The sequence below is a fragment of the Staurois parvus genome, unplaced genomic scaffold, assembly GCF_062004578.1.
Source record: "Staurois parvus isolate SC_StPar_1 unplaced genomic scaffold, SC_StPar_1.0 ptg000758l, whole genome shotgun sequence".
Taxonomy (NCBI): Eukaryota; Metazoa; Chordata; class Amphibia; order Anura; family Ranidae; genus Staurois; species Staurois parvus.
The window spans coordinates 778,140-797,444 of NW_028318554.1; the positions used below are offsets into that span (position 1 = coordinate 778,140).

Below are 19,305 nucleotides of genomic sequence, written 5' to 3' on the forward strand. Positions count from 1 at the left end.
TCACCTATATCATACAGAGACATACGCAGAGACAGTCACCTATATCATGCAGAGACATGCGCAGAGACAGTCACCTATATCATACAGAGACATGCGCAGAGACAGTCACCTATATCATGCAGAGACATGCGCAGAGACAGTCACCTATATCATGCAGAGACAGTCACCTATATCATACAGAGACATGCGCAGAGACAGTCACCTATATCATGCAGAGACATGCGCAGAGACAGTCACCTATATCATACAGAGACATGCGCAGAGACAGTCACCTATATCATGCAGAGACAGTCACCTATATCATACAGAGAAATGCGCAGAGACAGTCACCTATATCATGCAGAAACAGTCACCTATATCATAGAGATATGCGCAGAGACAGTCACCTATAGACAATAATACAGAGACATGCTCAGAGACAGTCACCTATAGACAATAATACAGAGACATGTGCAGAGACAGTCACCTATAGACAATAATACAGAGACATGTGCAGAGACAGTCACCTATAGACAATAATACAGAGACATGTGCAGAGACAGTCACCTATAGACAATAATACAGAGACATGTGCAGAGACAGTCACCTATAGACAATAATACAGAGACATGTGCAGAGACAGTCACCTATATCATACAGAGACATGCGCAGAGACAGTCACCTATATCGTGCAGAGACAGTCACCTATATCATACAGAGACATGCGCAGAGACAGTCACCTATAGACAATCATACAGAGACAGCCATACTGAGGTGCACAGGAGAGACATGCAGAGTCAGAGTCTGCTGGCAGCAGGAAGAGACATGTAGAGTCAGAGACCTCCCTGCACACCTAGCATGTGAGCACTGTGCATGCCAATAGAGTGACACAGCCAGCAATCATGGTGTGGCCCCGCCCCCTCCACACCCCCTGGGCAGTCTCAGGCAGTCTCTGGCTGTCTCTGACTCCTAGGGTGCAGTCAGTCTCTGCTATTCAGAGGTAAGAGGAATTCTCTGTGTGTGTCTGTGTGCTGTGCTGGGGGTGGGGGGTCTCCAGGCTGGGCTGGATGCTGTCTCATCCCTGGCTGCCTGTCCTGTGGATCTAAGCACTCTGATGTCTCTTTTGCATGGTTGGCCCTTTTGTGATTTCAGGGGGTCTCCGACTAACCTGGAGTAAACTTACTGTGTAGGATGAATGTGGAGAGATCCGAGGACAGAGGAGAGAATACAATGTAACATGGAATCAGAATATTTATAAATAGAATACAATGTAACATGGAATCAGAATATTTATAAATAGAATACAATGTAACTATAAATAGAATGCAATGAAACATGGAATCAAAATATTATAAATCATGAAATACTTTGTATAATGTTTTGCAATTTATTGAAATAGTAAAGATTGCATTGCACTCTGTGTGGTGGGATGTCCCTGTACATGGACTGTCTGCAACTGTGCCTGGGGCTGTCTCACTCATCCTGTGCCTGGGACTGTCTCACTCATCCTGTGCCTGGGACTGTCTCACTCATCCTGTGCCTGGGACTGTCTTGTCCTGAACTCTCAGTTGTAAAGTCCTTCTATCTCCATAGCTAGATGTCTCTTTTGTTACCCCCAACCCCCCTCTCTTTCTGTAGGACTGAATATAATTTTTGTTTTGTCTGAGCAGAATCCTGTTCACAGCTGTCTCATTGTAGCCGTCTCTTTCCTATGTCTAGATCTCCACTTTGCATTTATTAATGTACCTGGGCTGTGGAATAAAACGTAATATCATTAGAGACCTCATTGGGGAGGAGGCATTATGTCTCTTTTCTATCTAAAAATGACTGTTTATATATATGAGAGTGCAGAGCCTTCTTTTTCCTAATGTACACCCTGTGACAGGCTGTCTCTTTCCCCCGTGGATAGGCTCTGGGTCCTGCATAAGACTCTCTCTTTCCCCCTATGGATGGTCTCTGTCCTGTACAGAACTGTATTTCCCCTATAGATGATCCCCTTCTCCTGTACAGGACTGTCTCTTTCCCCTATAGACGATCCCCTTCTCCTGTACAGGACTGTCTCTTTCCCCTATAGACGATCCCCTTCTCCTATACAGGACTGTCTCTTTCCTCTATAGATGATCCCCTTCTCCTGTACAGGACTGTCTCTTTCCCCTATAGATGATCCCCTTCTCCTGTACAGGACTGTCTCTTTCCCCTATAGATGATCCCTTTGTCCTGTATAGGACTGTCTCTTTCCCCTATAGATGATCCCTTTGTCCTGTACATGGCTCTTTTATTATCCCAATGTCCTAGGACATACTGCTTTCTAAACATACAGATGTCTCTGGACTGATGTCTCTCTTTGTTCATGTTGGCTGGGACTGTCTCTTATATTCTAGTATGAAGTCTGTCTCTTTGTCTGCTGTTCATGCTCAGTGTGCAGGAATGCCAATCCCTGTTCATCCCTATTACACCATTAGTGCTGTCTCTTGTCTTGCAACATATGTTGGGCTGTCCCCTTCCTGGTTATAGTATATGGAGTGGTCTCTTCAAGTCCTATTGTGTGAGCAATGTGCAGTACTCAGTACAGGCTGTCTCTTTTCTCCTCTATGGTAAAAGGCTGTCTTCCCTGTAATAGTTTACAGAGTTGTACTGGTACAGTACATTGAGCAGTCACTTCCCCTAAAACAACATGCATAGGGGTCTCTTTTGTCCTTCTATATGTGCCATCCATGCCTGAGTTGTCTCTGCCCCCCCCTACTCCATCCCTGGGCTGTCTCTTCCCTCCCCCCCCCCCCCGCACTCCATCCCTGGGCTGTCTTCCCCCCCCTCCTCACTCCATCCCTGGGCAGTCTCTCGCCACCCCCCCCTGCACTCCATCCCTGGGCTGTCTCTCGCCGCCCCCCCGCACTCCATCCCTGGGCTGTCTCTCGCCACCCCCCCCCCCCCCAGCACTCCATCCCTGGGCTGTCACCCCCCCCCCCTGCACTCCATCCCTGGGCTGTCACCCCCCCCCCTGCACTCCATCCCTGGGCTGTCACCCCCCCCCCTGCACTCCATCCCTGGGCTGTCACCCCCCCCCCCCTGCACTCCATCCCTGGGCTGTCTCCCCCCCCCCCCCTTGCACTCCATCCCTGGGCTGTCTCCCCCCCCCCCTGCACTCCATCCCTGGGCTGTCTCCCCCCCCCCTGCACTCCATCCCTGGGCTGTCTCCCCCCCCCCCACCCTGCACTCCATCCCTGGGCTGTCTCCCCCCCACCCTGCACTCCATCCCTGGGCTGTCTCCCCCCCACCCTCCCTCTGCACTCCATCCCTGGGCTGTCTCTTTCCCCCCCTGCGCTCCAATCCTGGACTGTCTCTTTCTTCCCCCCCTGCGCTCCAATCCTGGACTGTCTCTTTCTCCCCCCCCCGCGCTCCAATCCTGGACTGTCTCTTTCTTCTCCCCCCCCTCGCGCTCCAATCCTGGACTGTCTCTTTCTTCTCCCCCCCCTCGCGCTCCAATCCTGGACTGTCTCTTTCTTCTCCCCCCCTCGCGCTCCAATCCTGGACTGTCTCTTTCTCTCTCCCCCCCCCCCCCCGCGCTCCAATCCTGGACTGTCTTTCTCCCCCCCCCCCGCGCTCCAATCCTGGACTGTCTTTCTCCCCCCCCGCGCTCCAATCCTGGACTGTCTCTTTCTCCCTCCCCCCCTCACGCTCCAATCCTGGACTGTCTCTTTCTCCCCCCCCCCCCCGCGCTCCGATCCTGGACTGTCTCTTTTTTCCCCCCCATGCGCTTCGATCCTGGACTGTCTTTCTCCCCCCCCCCCCCCCCCCCATGCGCTCCAATCCTGGACTGTCTTTCTTCCCCCTGCGCTCCAATCCTGGACTGTCTTTCTCCCCCCCCCCCCCCCCGCGCTCCAATCCTGGACTGTCTTTCTCCCCCCCCCCCCCCGCGCTCCAATCCTGGACTGTCTCTTTCTTCCCCCCCCCCTGCACTCTAATCCTGAACTGTCTCTTTCTTCTCCCCCCTGCGCTCCAATCCTGGACTGTCTCCCCCCCCCCCCCTGTAGAGTGTTGCCCCAGCTCTGTGCTGTAAATCTGGATAATGACTCCCATCTGGGGAAGGGATGGGGGTGCTCTCCTCCTCCTCCTGCAATCCTGAGACATTGCTCACTCACCTCTTCCTCCTCCCCCCTCCTCCACTCAGTTACCTCATTCTGGCCCCGGGGCCCTCAGCTTGTCTCTTACCTCATTCCTGACCTGCAGGCCACACACTCTCTGACCCCTCAGCTGCCGGTGTGCTCACGTCCCCCTCCATGGCTGGGATTCCTGAGGGTCTCGGAGGCCTGCAACTTTCCTGCCATTCTGCAGCCTCACCTCAGCCCATTGTTGTCAAGGGGGGGGGGGGGCGCTACGTCCATGGAAGAGTCAATGGGATTAGATTGTCCTAAATCTTATCTACACAAATAAACCATACACTATGCAATCTGATTGTACAATCTCCTTTAAATCCACAGCCACCAACTATGTAGTGCAAGGGCCTGTCTGATTGGATAAGAGTGACTGGATTGTTTAGTTCTGTCCGACTTTAACATTGTTTTGGTAAATCTAAGGCTGAACATTTACTATACAATCTGATTGTACACAGATTGCCTTTTTAGATTTGCCAACATTCAGTAATAGAAGGACAAACCTTACACAATTTATTTTAATAGTATCCAGTTAGGCCAGCCCCTGCACTACATAGTTGATGGTGGATCTAAAGAAGATTGTACAATCAGATTGTAAAGTGTATGATCAGCCCAGGGGGCACCACACATGATACAATCTCACCATACAATCTTTCTACACTCAACTTTAGATTGACCAAAACTATGCAATATGACTGCCAAGCCTAATGTATCCAATCAGACAGGACCTTTCACTACATAGTGTATGGTAGATCTAAAGGAGTGTGTACAGTCCTGCTGTATAGCATATGGTCAGCCCAATGGTCACCATACATGTTACAATCTGGATAGTGCAAATATTGTATATCAGCTTTAGATTTTAAAAAAAAGGACATAATATGGGGACCAAGCTAATCTCTCCAATCAGGAAGTTACCTCCATAGTTGGTAGACTTTAGGGAGATTGTACAATCTGATTGTATAGTATAGTGGTCTCCAAACTGCGGCCCTTTGCTTGCCATTCTTCGACCCTTGGAGCACTGTTCCTCCCACTGATACCAATGATGGGGCACTATTCCTCCCACTGATACCAATGATGGGGCACTATTCCTCCCACTGATACCAATGATGGGGCACTATTACTCCCACTGATACCAATGATGGGGCACTATTCCCCCCACTGACACCAATGATGGGGCACTATTCCTCCCACTGACACCAATGATGGGGCACTATTCCTATCACTGATACCAATGATGGGGCACCATTCCCCCCACTGACACCAATGATGGGGCACCATTCCCCCCACTGACACCAATGATGGGGCACCATTCCCCCCACTGACACCAATGATGGGGCACCATTCCCCCCACTGACACCAATGATGGGGCACCATTCCCCCCACTGACACCAATGATGGGGCACCATTCCCCCCACTGACACCAATGATGGGGCACCATTCCCCCCACTGACACCAATGATGGGGCACCATTCCCCCCACTGACACCAATGATGGGGCACCATTCCCCCCACTGACACCAATGATGGGGCACCATTCCCCCCACTGACACCAATGATGGGGCACCATTCCCCCCACTGACACCAATGATGGGGCACCATTCCCCCCACTGACACCAATGATGGGGCACCATTCCCCCCACTGACACCAATGATGGGGCACCATTCCCCCCACTGACACCAATGATGGGGCACCATTCCCCCCACTGACACCAATGATGGGGCACCATTCCCCCCACTGACACCAATGATGGGGCACCATTCCCCCCACTGACACCAATGATGGGGCACCATTCCCCCCCCCGCTGACGCCAGTGATGGGGCACCATTCCCCCCCCCGCTGACGCCAGTGATGGGGCACCATTCCCCCCCCCCCCCCCGCTGACGCCAGTGATGGGGCACCATTCCCCCCGCTGACGCCAATGATGGGGCACCATTCATCCTGCTGACACCAATGATGGGACAAAGACTGATGACATCACTGGGTCTAAAATGAAGTATGTCATTCCCTTATTAGGGGAATGGTGGAACCTGAGAAGACATAATATAAGCCCAATAAACTTCAGCTTCATGTTTCCCAATGACAGCCTAGACAATCCTGATCACTCATTTCTCGGCAGCTCGCCTGTCACGTCTCATGAACTCTTGTATCTGTACGCAGTGACGTAACGCATCTCCGTCTCGCACTGTTGCGTCACCATCTGACTCATCACCGTGTCACTGTGCCGCTTTCCTGCTCAGTCATTCCCTTTCCAGGTTTGACAAGAATTCTTGTTTAGTTGAGTTAAAAAAAAAAAAATCTCCCCTCCAGGCAGATTCTAAATATTTCACAATTTGTAGCAGGTTCTTACTTGCCTTTGTCCTGTAGATATTGGAGAAGACCATTCCAGTGCACTTCCTGAATTCTTTTTAAGGGCTAATCAAGGAGGTCCACCTGGTGTCATTACATAATCACAACCAGCGTGTAAAGTATATCTAATCCCTGGGGGTTGGTTCACATCTGCACATGCCAAGAACACGCAAGAAACACAAGTCGCTCTAGAGATGCCATTATTTGTAAATGGCAGCCCAAACACAGCCAGGCGTGCAGAGCTCAGGCGCAGGGGCCTCTACGGCGTGCATAGCGCAGCCCATTCAAATCAATGGGCTGCCCTATACGTGCTGCGTGAAAATGCACATCGGACATTATTATTATTATACAGTATTTATAAAGCGCCAATAGTTCGCTCAGCGCTGTACATTACAAAGGGGGACAGAACATGTGACAGAACAATACCAATACAATGCAAAACATGAAGGGTTCGAGGGCCCTGCTCTTTGGAGCTTACAATCCAGGAGGGAGGGGATGGTGGCACAGGAGGAGATAGCTGTGGGGGATGGGGTGGTAGTAAGAGTGGAGGAGATCGGCAGTTAGCAGGGGGTGGGGTAGGCTTCCCTGAAGAGATGGGTTTTCAGGGTGTGCCTAAAGAAGAGAAGAGTAGGTGATTGTCTGATGTATTGGGTTAGGGAGTTCCAGAGGATGGGGGAAGCCCTGGAGAAGTACTGGAGGCGGGCATGGGAGGAGGAGACCAGGGAACTAGAGAGAAGGAGGTCTTGTGAGGAGCAAAGAGTACGTGTTGGGTGGTACTTGGATATTAGGTCGGTGATGTAATTTGGGGCAGTATTATGGACAGCTTTGTACATCAGTGTTAGCATTTTGAATTTGCCCGATTGTTGGGCAATCGGAAGCCAGTGGAGGGATTGGCAGAGGGGGGGTGGCGGAAACGGAGCGGTTGGGCTTGTTCCTGCAGCTATACTGCGGATCACTTTTCAGAGGGTATTTGAGAGGGCAGTGAGAAGGCAAAATATCGCCTCCTTTCTGTGAGTTTTATCCCTCAAAATGCTCACCCCCTGATCTGTAGGGCTCGGTTCACACAATGCAGTTCGCATTTGATCCACTTCTGCAGTTCTACTTGCAGTGCCTTTTGCGTTTTTGCACATACATTTTTTTTTATGCATCTTGCGCCTGTCCTGTTTTTTTTTTGTTTTTTTTTTGGCCAACTTGTTGCTGGGGAGATTAAAAAATGCATCAAAAACACATGAAAAACATTTTCTGCAGCATCACCTTTGAAGTCTGGTGAACCAAAAATGCACTGTTTTGCATTTAAAAAAAAATCCCTGACCCTTTCCAAAAAACGCAGCGGCTGAAAAACGCCATGTCCCGTAGAAAACCATGTAAAATGGACTGTAGTGCGTTTCTGCAAAAAAAAAAAGCACTAAAAAACACATTGGTGGGAACAAGGCCTAACTGCGCCCATTGCATGCGATTTACAGGGCGGTTGAGGTGCAGCCCATTTGGAAACTCTGGCACTGCCCGAGGGCCCGGGGTCAGTAGGGGGCACCATGAGATGCCTCTGGTACCTTTTTCATAGGCTTTTTTGAGTTTGGGCAAGGACACAGGGGCCCCATGATCCCCTATTGCCCAGGGGCCCCATGAGTTGTCAGTACGCCCCTGTGCAGCCCTATTCACTTGAATGAGTTGTGATCAGTGGCAATACCACCTGCCAATGTTTGCTGCACCCTTGTTGCTAAGCGTCAGAGCATGCCTTCATTTAGGTGGGGGCAGGGGCGGACTGACCATTTGGAAACCCGGGCACTGCCCGAGGGCCCGGGGTCAGTAGGGGGCCCCATGAGATGCCCCGGTACCTTTTTCATAGGCTTTTTTGAGTTTGGGCAAGGACACAGGGGCCCCATGATCCCCTATTGCCCGGGGGCCCCATGAGTTGTCAGTCCGCCCCTGGATGGGGGGACAGGAGGAGCGGTAAAACCACAGCCTAATTGCCTGCTACTACCACTGCCCATGTGACCTCTAAGGCTTGGGTCATACTAATGGGGTGACCAAGCGCTGGTGCGTTTTTGCACGCTTGGCAGCCCATCATGTGTAGTGCAGCCTAGTCCTCTCAATAGGCTGCCCTACGTGCAAGAAACACAGGGAGGTTCCTGACCCTTTTTCAGAAACGTGCCGCACCGGCTGGGCACATGTTTACAGATGTATGGGGATGTCATGAACAATTAATGGCACTGCTGCATGTTTGCTAAAGGCCAGTGCGTTTCTACGCATGATTTTTCATGCGTTCCTGACATGCATAGAGGTGAGCCTAACCTTGCTGGATGACGTTTAGTTTGCTGAAGCGCCGTGTATTGCTTTGCATTCATTTTTTTTTTCATCCTATTTCCCTGTCTTAGTGCTGCTGATCTCCTCCAGCCTCTTTCATCCACTTCCTGTCTATATGCGCTTGCTGCAGTGCGCATCCTGTGGTGCATGCGACAGAGTGGCAACACCCACATGGAAGAAAAATATATTTTAAAAATTACATTCTTAGTATATTCTTCCCAAATATATTGACCTATATTTCAAATACTACAATTTTGGCCGTATTCAATATATTTAAAAAAATATATTTCAATATATATTTTAATATAATATATTTGTGAATATATTCTTAAAAATATATTCAAAACGCATGCTGAAATATATTTCAAAGTGTCATTTGGAATGCGTTAACAAGTATATTTAAAAATATGTTTAAATGCATTTTTTAGATGTTCAAAAATATCAGGAAAATATATTTAAAATGTATGCCTTTGGAAAATATATTTTAACCCCGTCACGCTGGCGCCTCCCGGCCCTTTAAGGGTTTCAGGAAGCAGGGCGGGGTTTAGGGTCATGTAACGATCATGTCACATGATCGGGAAAGGTCCCGATCGAAAAAGGAGATCGGGACCTTTCCGTGAGTGCTGGGAGCGTGCCGGGCGCGCGCTCTCGGCACATATGTTCTTTTTTTAATAGAACGCAAATGTGCGGCCGCTCGGCGTCTAGGGCACATTTGCGCACATTTGCGTTCGGCCGGTGTGAAGAGGTTAATTTACATTTTTGGAATACATGTTAAAATATATTTGTGTAGGCCAATATATTGAAAATATATGTTGCATGTATAATAAATATTGGAAATATATTTCTCTTCCATATGGGCACAGAAGGGAGACAGTTGCAGTCAGGGGTGGACTGACAACTCATGGGGCCCCCGGGCAGTAGGGGATCATGGGGCCACTGTGTCCTCGCCCACACTCAAGAAAGCCTAAAGAAAAGGTACCAGGGGCATCTCATGTGGCCCCCTACTGACCCCGGGCCCTCGGACAGTGCCCGAGTTTCCAAATGGTCAGTCCGCCCCTGGTTGCAGTGTCAGTCCTGCTGATCTCCCCCAGCCACTTGCAGTCTACATGCACTCCAGCCCTGGCTGCATGGTCTTTCTCAGGGTGGGTTTCCTGATGGTGACAACATGGACCATGCTGGTGTAATGTGCGTTTGAAACAGCCACCTGTAATCCCCATCTGAAATCCATGTGACAGGGTGACTACGCAATAGCACGGCTAGGGGGGGGGGGGGGGGGACAAGGCGTTGTCACCTTATAATAGGAAGTGCCTGGACAAGGACCTTTTATGGCAGGATCAACAGGTATTCTATTAATAAAAGCTGTAGATTTAAAAATACTGAAAATTTCATGGACATGTTAGCTGCATATTTAAAAAAAGAAATACAATGAAATTCATACACTTGAATTTGAGATTTTAGTGATTAGGGGTTGATCTACTTTAAATAAGAAAAAGCTGCACCCTGACATGTCGCAGTTGGGGTATTTACTAAAACTGGAGAGTGCAAAATCTGGTGCATCTCTGCATAGAAACCAATTGGCTTCCAGGTTTTACCGCCAAATCTTCATTAGAAAAGCTGAAGTTAGAAGCTGATTGGCTCCCATGTACAGCTGCACCAGATTCTGAGTGCTCCAGTTTTGGTAAATCTCCCCCAGTGTCTCACCGGTGATTAAACTGCATGCTGGGGATGCCATGTCACATGCCCTGGGTGGTGCAGTTGTCACAGCAGCATCTTTATCTTGGGTTTGTTGGAAGCAGGGACAGACTGACCATTTGGAAACTCGGGCACTGCCCGAGGGCCCGGGGTGAGTAGGGGGCCCCATGAGATGCCCCTGGTACCTTTTTCATAGGCTTTTTTGAGTTTGGGCAAGGACACAGGGGCCCCATGATCCCCTATTGCCCAGGGGCCCCATGAGTTGTCAGTCCGCCCTGGTTGGAAGTACCCTCATCCAGCAGTTGGCTCCCTCATTGCCTATCACAGCTCATCCTTCCTTCACCCATCGGAGCCCTCAGCTTCTAACTCCTGCCATGGCCTCATCGTGCAGTCACATGACCCATCTTGTAGGATCACCTCAATAACTCCATTATTGTAACTCCATCACTTTGCTATCATTCCTACTCATTGCTGTCAATGCACCCTTTTCTGAGCGCTCCCCTCCCCCAGAGTCACCATTCTGCACCCACTCCCTGCTGTCACATCTCCTTCCTGCACCTGTCTTTTCTCTAAGCTGTCACCCTCATCCTACAATCACCCCCCACACAGTTGTCTTAGCAGCCTCGTCCTCCGGTGTATTTTTACAGCACCCCCTCACTTGTTCTCTACAAACAGAAGAATGTTCTCCAGATGCCACCAAGATCTTATTCAAACATTCTTAGAGATAAATCGACTAAACCAACATCCTTGTAGTTCTGTAGACACTATATAGTAAATGTAAGTGGACACCAGACCATCACACCCAATATATGGCCAGCAGTAGGTGGACACCAGACCATCACACTTATTATATGGCCAACACTAGGCGGACACCAGATCGTCACACCTATTATATGGTCAGCAGTAGGTGGACACCAGACCATCACACTTATATGGCCAACACTAGGCGGACACCAGATTGTCACACCTATTATATGGCCAACACTAGGCGGACACCAGATTGTCACACCTATTATATGGCCAACACTAGGCGGACACCAGATTGTCACACCTATTATATGGCCAACACTAGGCGGACACCAGATTGTCACACCTATTATATGGTCAGCAGTAGGCGGACACCAGACCGTCACTCCTATTATATGGCCAACACTAGGCAGACACCCCTACCAATGACTGAGTTCTGGTGTTTCTAGTAAAGGGTTCTGTTATTACTACAGCACCCTCTCACGTACTGTACAATACACAAGAATGTTCTCTAGATGCCACCAAGCTCTTATTAAATCCATTATTTTAGATACATTAATTAAACTGACATTCTGACATCATGTAGTTCTGTAGACACTATATAGTCAAACGTAAGTGGACATCAAACCCTCACACCTATTATATGACCAACAGTAGCTGGACACCCCTAGCAATGATTGAGTTCAGGTGTTTTTAGCAAAGGGCACTGCTGTTTCTGCACCATACATAACAATGTAGACAATTATGCACTTCAGTTTGGTGAAGGACCTTTTTCTGTTCCAACATGACTGTGCCCCTGTGTAAGAAGCCAGCTCCATAAAGCTGTGGTTTGACTAGTTGGTTGCGGAGGAACTGGAGTGCCTTCACAGAGTCTTGAAATCAGCCCTACTGAACACCGTTAGGAAGAACCAGAACAAAGATTGCGAGTCAGGTCTTCTCATCCAACATCAGTACCCGCCCTCTTTTGGCTGAATGGGTACAAATTCCCACAGAAACATTCCAAAATCTGGTGAAAAGCCTTTCCAGAAGAGTAGAGGCTGTTTTATAGCCATCAAGGGAATAAGGGAGGAAGCCATATACTTTATATTAATGCCTGTGGTTTTGGAATGGGATATCAAACAAAGTGTGATGGCCAGGTGTCCACAAACATTTGGCAATTTGGGTGTAGATAATTATGCTTTTCCAACCTCGGGACAACAGTTTGGTGAAGGCTTTTTTCTGCTCTAGCATGACTGTGCCCCTGAGTACTAAGCCAGCTCCATAAGGACATGCTTTGACCAGTTTGGTGTGAAGGAACTAGAGTGGCCTGCACAGAGCTCCGATTTTACCCTACTGAACACCTTTGGGATAAATTGGAATGCCGATTGTAAGCCAGGTCTTCTCATCCAACATCAGTTCTGACCTCAAAAATGTTCTTTTGGTTAAACAGACGCAAATTCCCACAGACACACTCCAAAATCTTGTGGAAAGCCTTCCCAGAAGAGTGGAGACTGTTTAGCCACAAAGGAAAAGGGGGGGTTGTATGGGTAAACCCCCCCCCCCCCCAAAAAAAAATAGCTATCGTTTTGGAATGGGATGTTCAGCAAGATCATAAACTGTAAGTGTGAAGGTCTGAAGTCCAGACTTTAGGCCAAATCCTGTATCTGCCCAGTGTGTTCCTTTATGAAGGGGCACTCTGGAGGAGGTGTGAGCCGAGAAATCTGTGTCGCTCATTAAAGGGAATTTCCCATGAGAGAGAAATAGGCGTTGCGTCTCAAAATACTAATTGCCTTTCCATACTTTACCATCAGCAGTGAGATAAGAACTTCCCATCTCATTCCCGGTACAAAATCGTGTCAGGCTGAGCGGCACTCCGAGGAAGCTTTATATTCTATGAATGGGCCAGCTTGGCCCAAATATTCTATTTAAAGGGACATAAAGGTGCAGATCAGCGTTAACTTTACACACAAGATCTGATGATGTAACTACAGAGTCAAAAATTGTAAAAAACGTAAAATGCACTAAGATTTGTCACGTCATTTTCATGTGTAGATTCTAATAAAATTAAAGGCCCATGTACATTTTGTAGTGCATGTGGGGGGGGGGGGGTTATTTACTAAAACTGCATGGTGCAAAATCTGCTGCAGCTCTGCATAGTTATCAATCGGCGTCAGTGTGAACTCAGGCTGAACCCAGGTTCTCACTTATGCGGTGCGGCACATCGCATGTGATTTGCACAGGAACCGTATCGCATTCCTGTGCAAATTGCATGCGGTTTCTGTGCTATGCAATTTGAGCCATACATTTTGTATGGCTCAAATCGCACCGATTCTGCTCCAAAAAAGTGCAGGTCCCTTTTTTAGTCTGCACCCGAATCTGATCGCGTGGGTGTTCACACTCACGTGATCCAATTCTGCACATCGCACTGCGTTTTCGGGGTGTTGTTAACTTAAAATACACACCCGCAGCGGTTCGAATGGATTGGGTGCGATTATAATGTGGTGCGGAAATTGCACAGAAACCGGTGTGAATTCCACACGACATCAGTGTGAACCTGGGCTCAACCTTTCCACAAAACGCAAAAGTGCAGGACCCTTTTTTAGTCCGCACCCGAATCGGATCGCATGGGTGTGAACTGCGTTTTGCGAACTGATCTCGGGGTATCGTTAACTTAAAATACACGCCCGCAGCGGTTCGCATAAACTGGGTGCGATTAGGATGCGGTGCGGAAATCGCACAGAAACCGATGCGAATTCCGCACCGCGTCAGTGTGAACTCAGGCTGAACCCGGGTTCACACTTGTGTGGTGCGGCACATCGCATGTGATTCGTACAGGAACCGCACCGCATTCCTGTCAAAATCACATGCGATTTCTGTGCGGTGCAATTTGAGCAGTACCTTTTGTATGGCTAAATTCGCACCGCATCCGCACCAAAATAGTGCAGGAGTCGGACCCTTTTTTTTGTCTGCTCCAGAATCGGATCTCATAGGTGTTCACACCCATACAATCCTATTCTGAAGTGTGCAAAAAAGGGTCCTGCATATTTTTGGTGCACATCGCACCGCGGTTTGCGAACTGATCTCGGGGTATCGTTAACTTAAAATACAGACCCTCAGCGGTTCGCATTAACTGGGTGCGATTAGGATGTGGTGCGGAAAACACACAGAAAACTATGTGAATTCCACACTGCGCCAGTGTGAGCTCAGGCTGAACCCAGGTTCACACTTGTGCAATGCGGAACATCACATGTGATTCTCACAGGAACCGCACCGCATACCTGTGCAAATCACATGCGATTTCTGTGCAGTGCAATTTGAGCCGTACATTTTGTATGGCTAAAATCATACCGCTTCCGCTCCAAAAAAGTGCAGGACCCTTTTTTAGTCCGCACCCGAATCGGATCGCGTGGGTGTTCACACCCACGCGATCCGATTGTGCACATTGCGCTGCGTTTTGCGAACTGATCTCGGGGTATCATTAACTTAAAATACACACCCCCAGCGGTTTGCATAAACTGGGTGCGATTAGGATGTGGCGCGGAAATCGCACAGAAAGCGATGCGAATTCCGCACCGCGTAAGTGTGAACTTGGGCTGAACCCGGGTTCACACATGTGCGGTGTGGCACATCGCATGTGATTCGCACAGGAACCGCACCGCATTCCTGTGCAAATCACATGCGATTTCTGTGCGGTGCAATTTGAGCCGTACATTTTGTATGGCTAAAATCGCACCGCATCCGCACCAAATAAGTGCAGGACCCTTTTTTTTTTTTTTTTTTTTGTCTGCTCCAGAATTGTGATCTGATTCTGAAGCGGACAAAAAAGGGTCCTGCATATTTTTGGTGCACATCGCACCGCGTTTTGCGAACTGATCTCGTGGTATCGGTAACTTAAAATACACACCCGCATTGGTTAGCATTAACTGGGTGCGATTAGGATGCGGTGCGGAAATCGCACAGAAACCGATGCGAATTCCACACCGCGTCAGTGTGAACTCAGGCTGAACCCGGGTTGACACTTGTGCGGTGCGGCACATCGCATGTGATTCGCACACAGGGGCGGACTGACAACTCATGGGGCCCCCGGGCAATAGGGGATCATGGGGCCCCTGTGTCCTTGCCCAAACTCAAAAAAGCCTTTGAAAAAGGTATTCGGGGCATCTCATGGGGCCCCCTACTGACCCCGGGCCCTCTGGCAGTGCCGAGTTTCCAAATGGTCAGTCCGCCCCTGTTCTCACAGGAACCGCACCGCATTCCTGTGCAAATCACATGCGATTTGTGTGCGGTGCAATTTGAGCCGTACATTTTGTATGGCTAAAATCGCACCTCATCCGCACCAAAAAAGTGCAGGACCCTTTATATTTTTTTTCTTTTTTCTTTTCTTTGTCTGCTCCAGAATCGGATCTCATAGGTGTTCACACCCAGGGGCGGACTGACCGTTTGGAAACTTGGGCACTGCCCGAGGGCCCAGGGTCAGTAGGGGGGCCCCATGAGATGCCCCTGGTACCTTTTTCATAGGCTTTTTTGAGTTTGGGCAAGGACACGGGCCCCATGATCCCCTATTGCCCGGGGGCCCCATGAGTTGTCAGTCCGCCCCTGTTCACACCCATGCGATCCGATTCTGAAGCGGACAAAAACGTGTCCTACATATTTTTGCTGCACATCGCACTGCGTTTTGCAAACTGATCTCAGGGTATCGTAACTTAAAATACACACCCGCTGCGGTTTGCATAAACTGGGTGCCATTAGGATGCGGTGCGGAAATCGCACAGAAACCGATGCGAATTCCGCACCGGTGTGAACCCCGGGCTTAGTGTTTACATCTCCTTTTTCCGTAAATATTCCACGATGGGATATTAATGAGCTGCATCTGTCGCGGTAGAGATAAATACTATGGGGGGCTTCTGTACTGTGTGTTGTACAACCCTGCGGCCTATGTTTCTTTATAAAGCAGATGTAAGCGGCCCGTTATAACAACACGCAGGCCGCCGTGCTACAATATGGGAATCCATTAGGGTTAGGCGCAGGAGCGTTGTCTGCGATCCAGGACCACAATCCTCCGCTCTGGACGGCCTCCGTAGGAGAAGGCCTGGAATAAAGTGCTGAGCTGTGCAGGAACCCCCGGGAATATTGCCATGGAAACAGAGCGAGACAGACGCAGCCGGAGAGACGAGGAAAGGCGTTCAACCTTGAGCTAGCGGGGATCTCTTCTGCGGGATTGGATCAGTGAGAGTTAGATTACACGTAACCGCCATTTATATTTAACCCCATGCACGCCGCAGCGTCTGGAGGGGAAGCCGTGGCAAGCTGGCCATTGTGTTGGGTTTTGTCTCTGGCACTCAAGGGGTTACAACCTCCTGAACAATGTCAATTGGGATCCCCAAAGTGGCTGGTTTTTAAACATTTTTTTTTTTAAATACGCCCTCCCGTACGATCTGTAGTCTTGTTGTAATATTGTGTTTAACATCTCTGCCCTTTTTTTTTTTTTTTTTTTTTTTTCCCCCACTAGACATCATCATGGACCCAGCAGCTCCCGCCACCCGCATGACCTCTTCCTTCACCATCAACATCTCCACGCCCTCGTTCTACAACCAGCCCAAGAAGTTTGCCCCCGTGGTGCCCCCGAAGCCCAAGGTGAACCCCTTCAAGGCCCCGGAAGAAGCAGAGCCCAAGAACGCCCCGGTAGGGTCCCTGGAAGGCCCCGGCATTAAGGCTTTCTTAGGAAAAGTTGGAGAGATCCCGCCCCCGGCGCCATCTAGCGGAGAGCAGGAAGGTAACGGAAACATGTGTGCGGCGTGTTCTGAGGAAGATTGTTTGTGACATTTGTATCTGTTTACTGAGCGTTTCCCCGGAGGAACGCGTAGGAAGATGATTTTCGGATTGCGTGTTTTCTGAAATGGGTATGACGTGTTGCGGTTGGCTGTGTTTTTAACCCTTGGCTTAGTCAGCGGCATGACCTGGATGTGGCTGCTTACCATGAGATCAGAATCGACCGGCCTCATTAACGAGGGTGGAAGAGGGGCAGTAAAAACAGCACGTTGAGCTGCGTTTTTACCAACCCATCAGCCACTTTACATTGGTGGCAGAAATTATTTATTTCAGGTACTTATAACTGCACAGATAACTGGCTGATTCAGGACCCCCTGTGGCAACCACTGTGGAAGGGTCCTTGACCAACATTAGACGAGATAACATTTTGCAGGGTTCTCCAGCAATTATGCCTGTTGTATTTGGCGGGGGGTCCATTACAAAATAATGAGATCCATCAGCTGCTGGTGGTTGGCAAATACATCTCTATAGTTAGGGACCACACATACAAGAACATCACAGTGTTGGTGTCATGTTTGGAGGAGCCCAATAAATGTTGACTGTGGAGGATATTATAGATTAGACAATGTAGAACACTTAGTGAATTAAATAGGCCAGCGCTTGCCATCAAGGTCACTCTCCTCCATACCAAACAAACGTCTAGCCAACCAATGGCTTCTGGGCCAAAAGCCATTGACTACATGCCCACCTCTGCTCAGATATCAACTGCCAGCTCAGGATTCAGAACTCCATGCAACTAGACAAATATTTATTTATTTATTTCAGGTACTTATATAGCGCTGTCAATTTACGGAGCGCTTTACATATACATATATATATATATATATATATATATATATATATATATATATATATATATATATATATATATAGTACATTCACATCAGTCCCTCACCCTCAAGGGGTGTACAATCTAAGGTCCCTGACCCTCAAGGGGTGTACAATCTAAGGTCTCTCACCCTCAAGGGGTGTACAATCTAAGGTCCCTAACCCTCAAGGGGTGTACAATCTAAGGTCCCTAACCCTCAAGGGGTGTACAATCTAAGGTCCCTAACCCTCAAGGGGTGTACAATCTAAGGTCCCTGACCCTCAAGGGGTGTACAATCTAAGGTCCCTGACCCTCAAGGGGTGTACAATCTAAGGTCTCTAACCCTCAAGGGGTGTACAATCTAAGGTCCCTAACCCTCAAGGGGCGTACAATCTAAGGTCCCTAACGCACATTCATAAATACACATACTAGGGCCAATTTAGACCGGAGCCAATTCACCTACCAGCATGTCTTTGGAGTGTGGGAGGAAACTGGAGTACCCATGTGGGCACAGGGAGAACATGTAAACTCAAGGCAGGGGGTGCCGTGGTTGGGATTCAAACCAACGACCCGCGTACTGCCAGGCGGATGTGCTAACCATTTAGCCACTGTGCAATGATTGTAAAGGTTGTAAATGAAGTTACAGGTGCATTCCACTGCGGCAAATTTTCTACAACGCCTCACCTTTGGCAGGCGGTACCTCCATTTAAGTAAATGCGACCATACTGCAATCGCATCTAATGCATGCATTTTCAGTGTGATTTTCCCCCCCCTCCCCAAAGAAACAGGCATCCCGGAAGCAGCATATTACCTCCCAGCTACCTGTCAGCCAGCTCTGAAAAGCAATCCTCTGTGCATTGCTTTTCATAGCTCACAATAAAACAAAGGCCTTACGGAGTACGGCAAGGGGTTAAAGCAGCTGTCACTTTTTTTTAACTGCCTACAGGGACAATTTTGACATTCTCCATATGTGTGTGTGTGTGTGTGTGTATATATATATATATATATATATACACACACACAGGTGAAACTCGAAAAATTAGAATATTGTGCAAAAGTTCATTTATTTCAGTGCAGCAACTTAAAAGGTGAAACTAATATATGAGATATTCTCATTACATGCAAAGCAAGATAGTTCAAGCCGTGATTTGTCATCATTGTGATGATTATGGCTTACAGCTCATGAAAACCCCAAATCCACAATCTCAGAAAATGAGAATATTCCATGCAAGCAAAACAAGGATTGTACATAGAACAATATCGGACCTCTGAAAAGTAGAAGCATGCATATGTACTCAGTACTTGGTTTGGGCCCCTTTTGCAGCAATTACTGCCTCAATGCGGCGTGGCATGGAAGCTATCAGCCTGTGGCACTGCTGAGGTGTTATGGAAGACAAGGATGCTTCAATAGCGGCCTTCAGCTCTTCTGCATTGTTCGGTCTCATGTCTCTCATCTTTCTCTTGGCAATG

At 48.7% G+C, this 19,305-nt stretch overlaps 1 protein-coding gene across 3 annotated transcripts in view; it reads left to right on the forward strand.

Annotated features, from left to right (window-relative positions):
- The first annotated feature begins 891 nt into the window (after positions 1–891).
- The window catches only part of ZYX (zyxin), a 57,128-nt gene continuing 38,714 nt past the window's right edge, over positions 892–19,305 (forward strand). Inside the window, exons 1-2 of one of the 3 annotated variants that reach the window (XM_089654363.1) lie at positions 892–979; positions 16,708–16,971. In XM_089654363.1, the coding sequence (XP_089510489.1) occupies positions 16,716–16,971 (256 nt within the window). In that variant the 5' untranslated portion in view covers positions 892–979; positions 16,708–16,715. Of the gene's footprint in view, positions 980–16,286; positions 16,443–16,707; positions 16,972–19,305 lie in introns of those variants that run through there. The other 2 variants (XM_089654364.1, XM_089654362.1) reach the window with 2 other exon arrangements.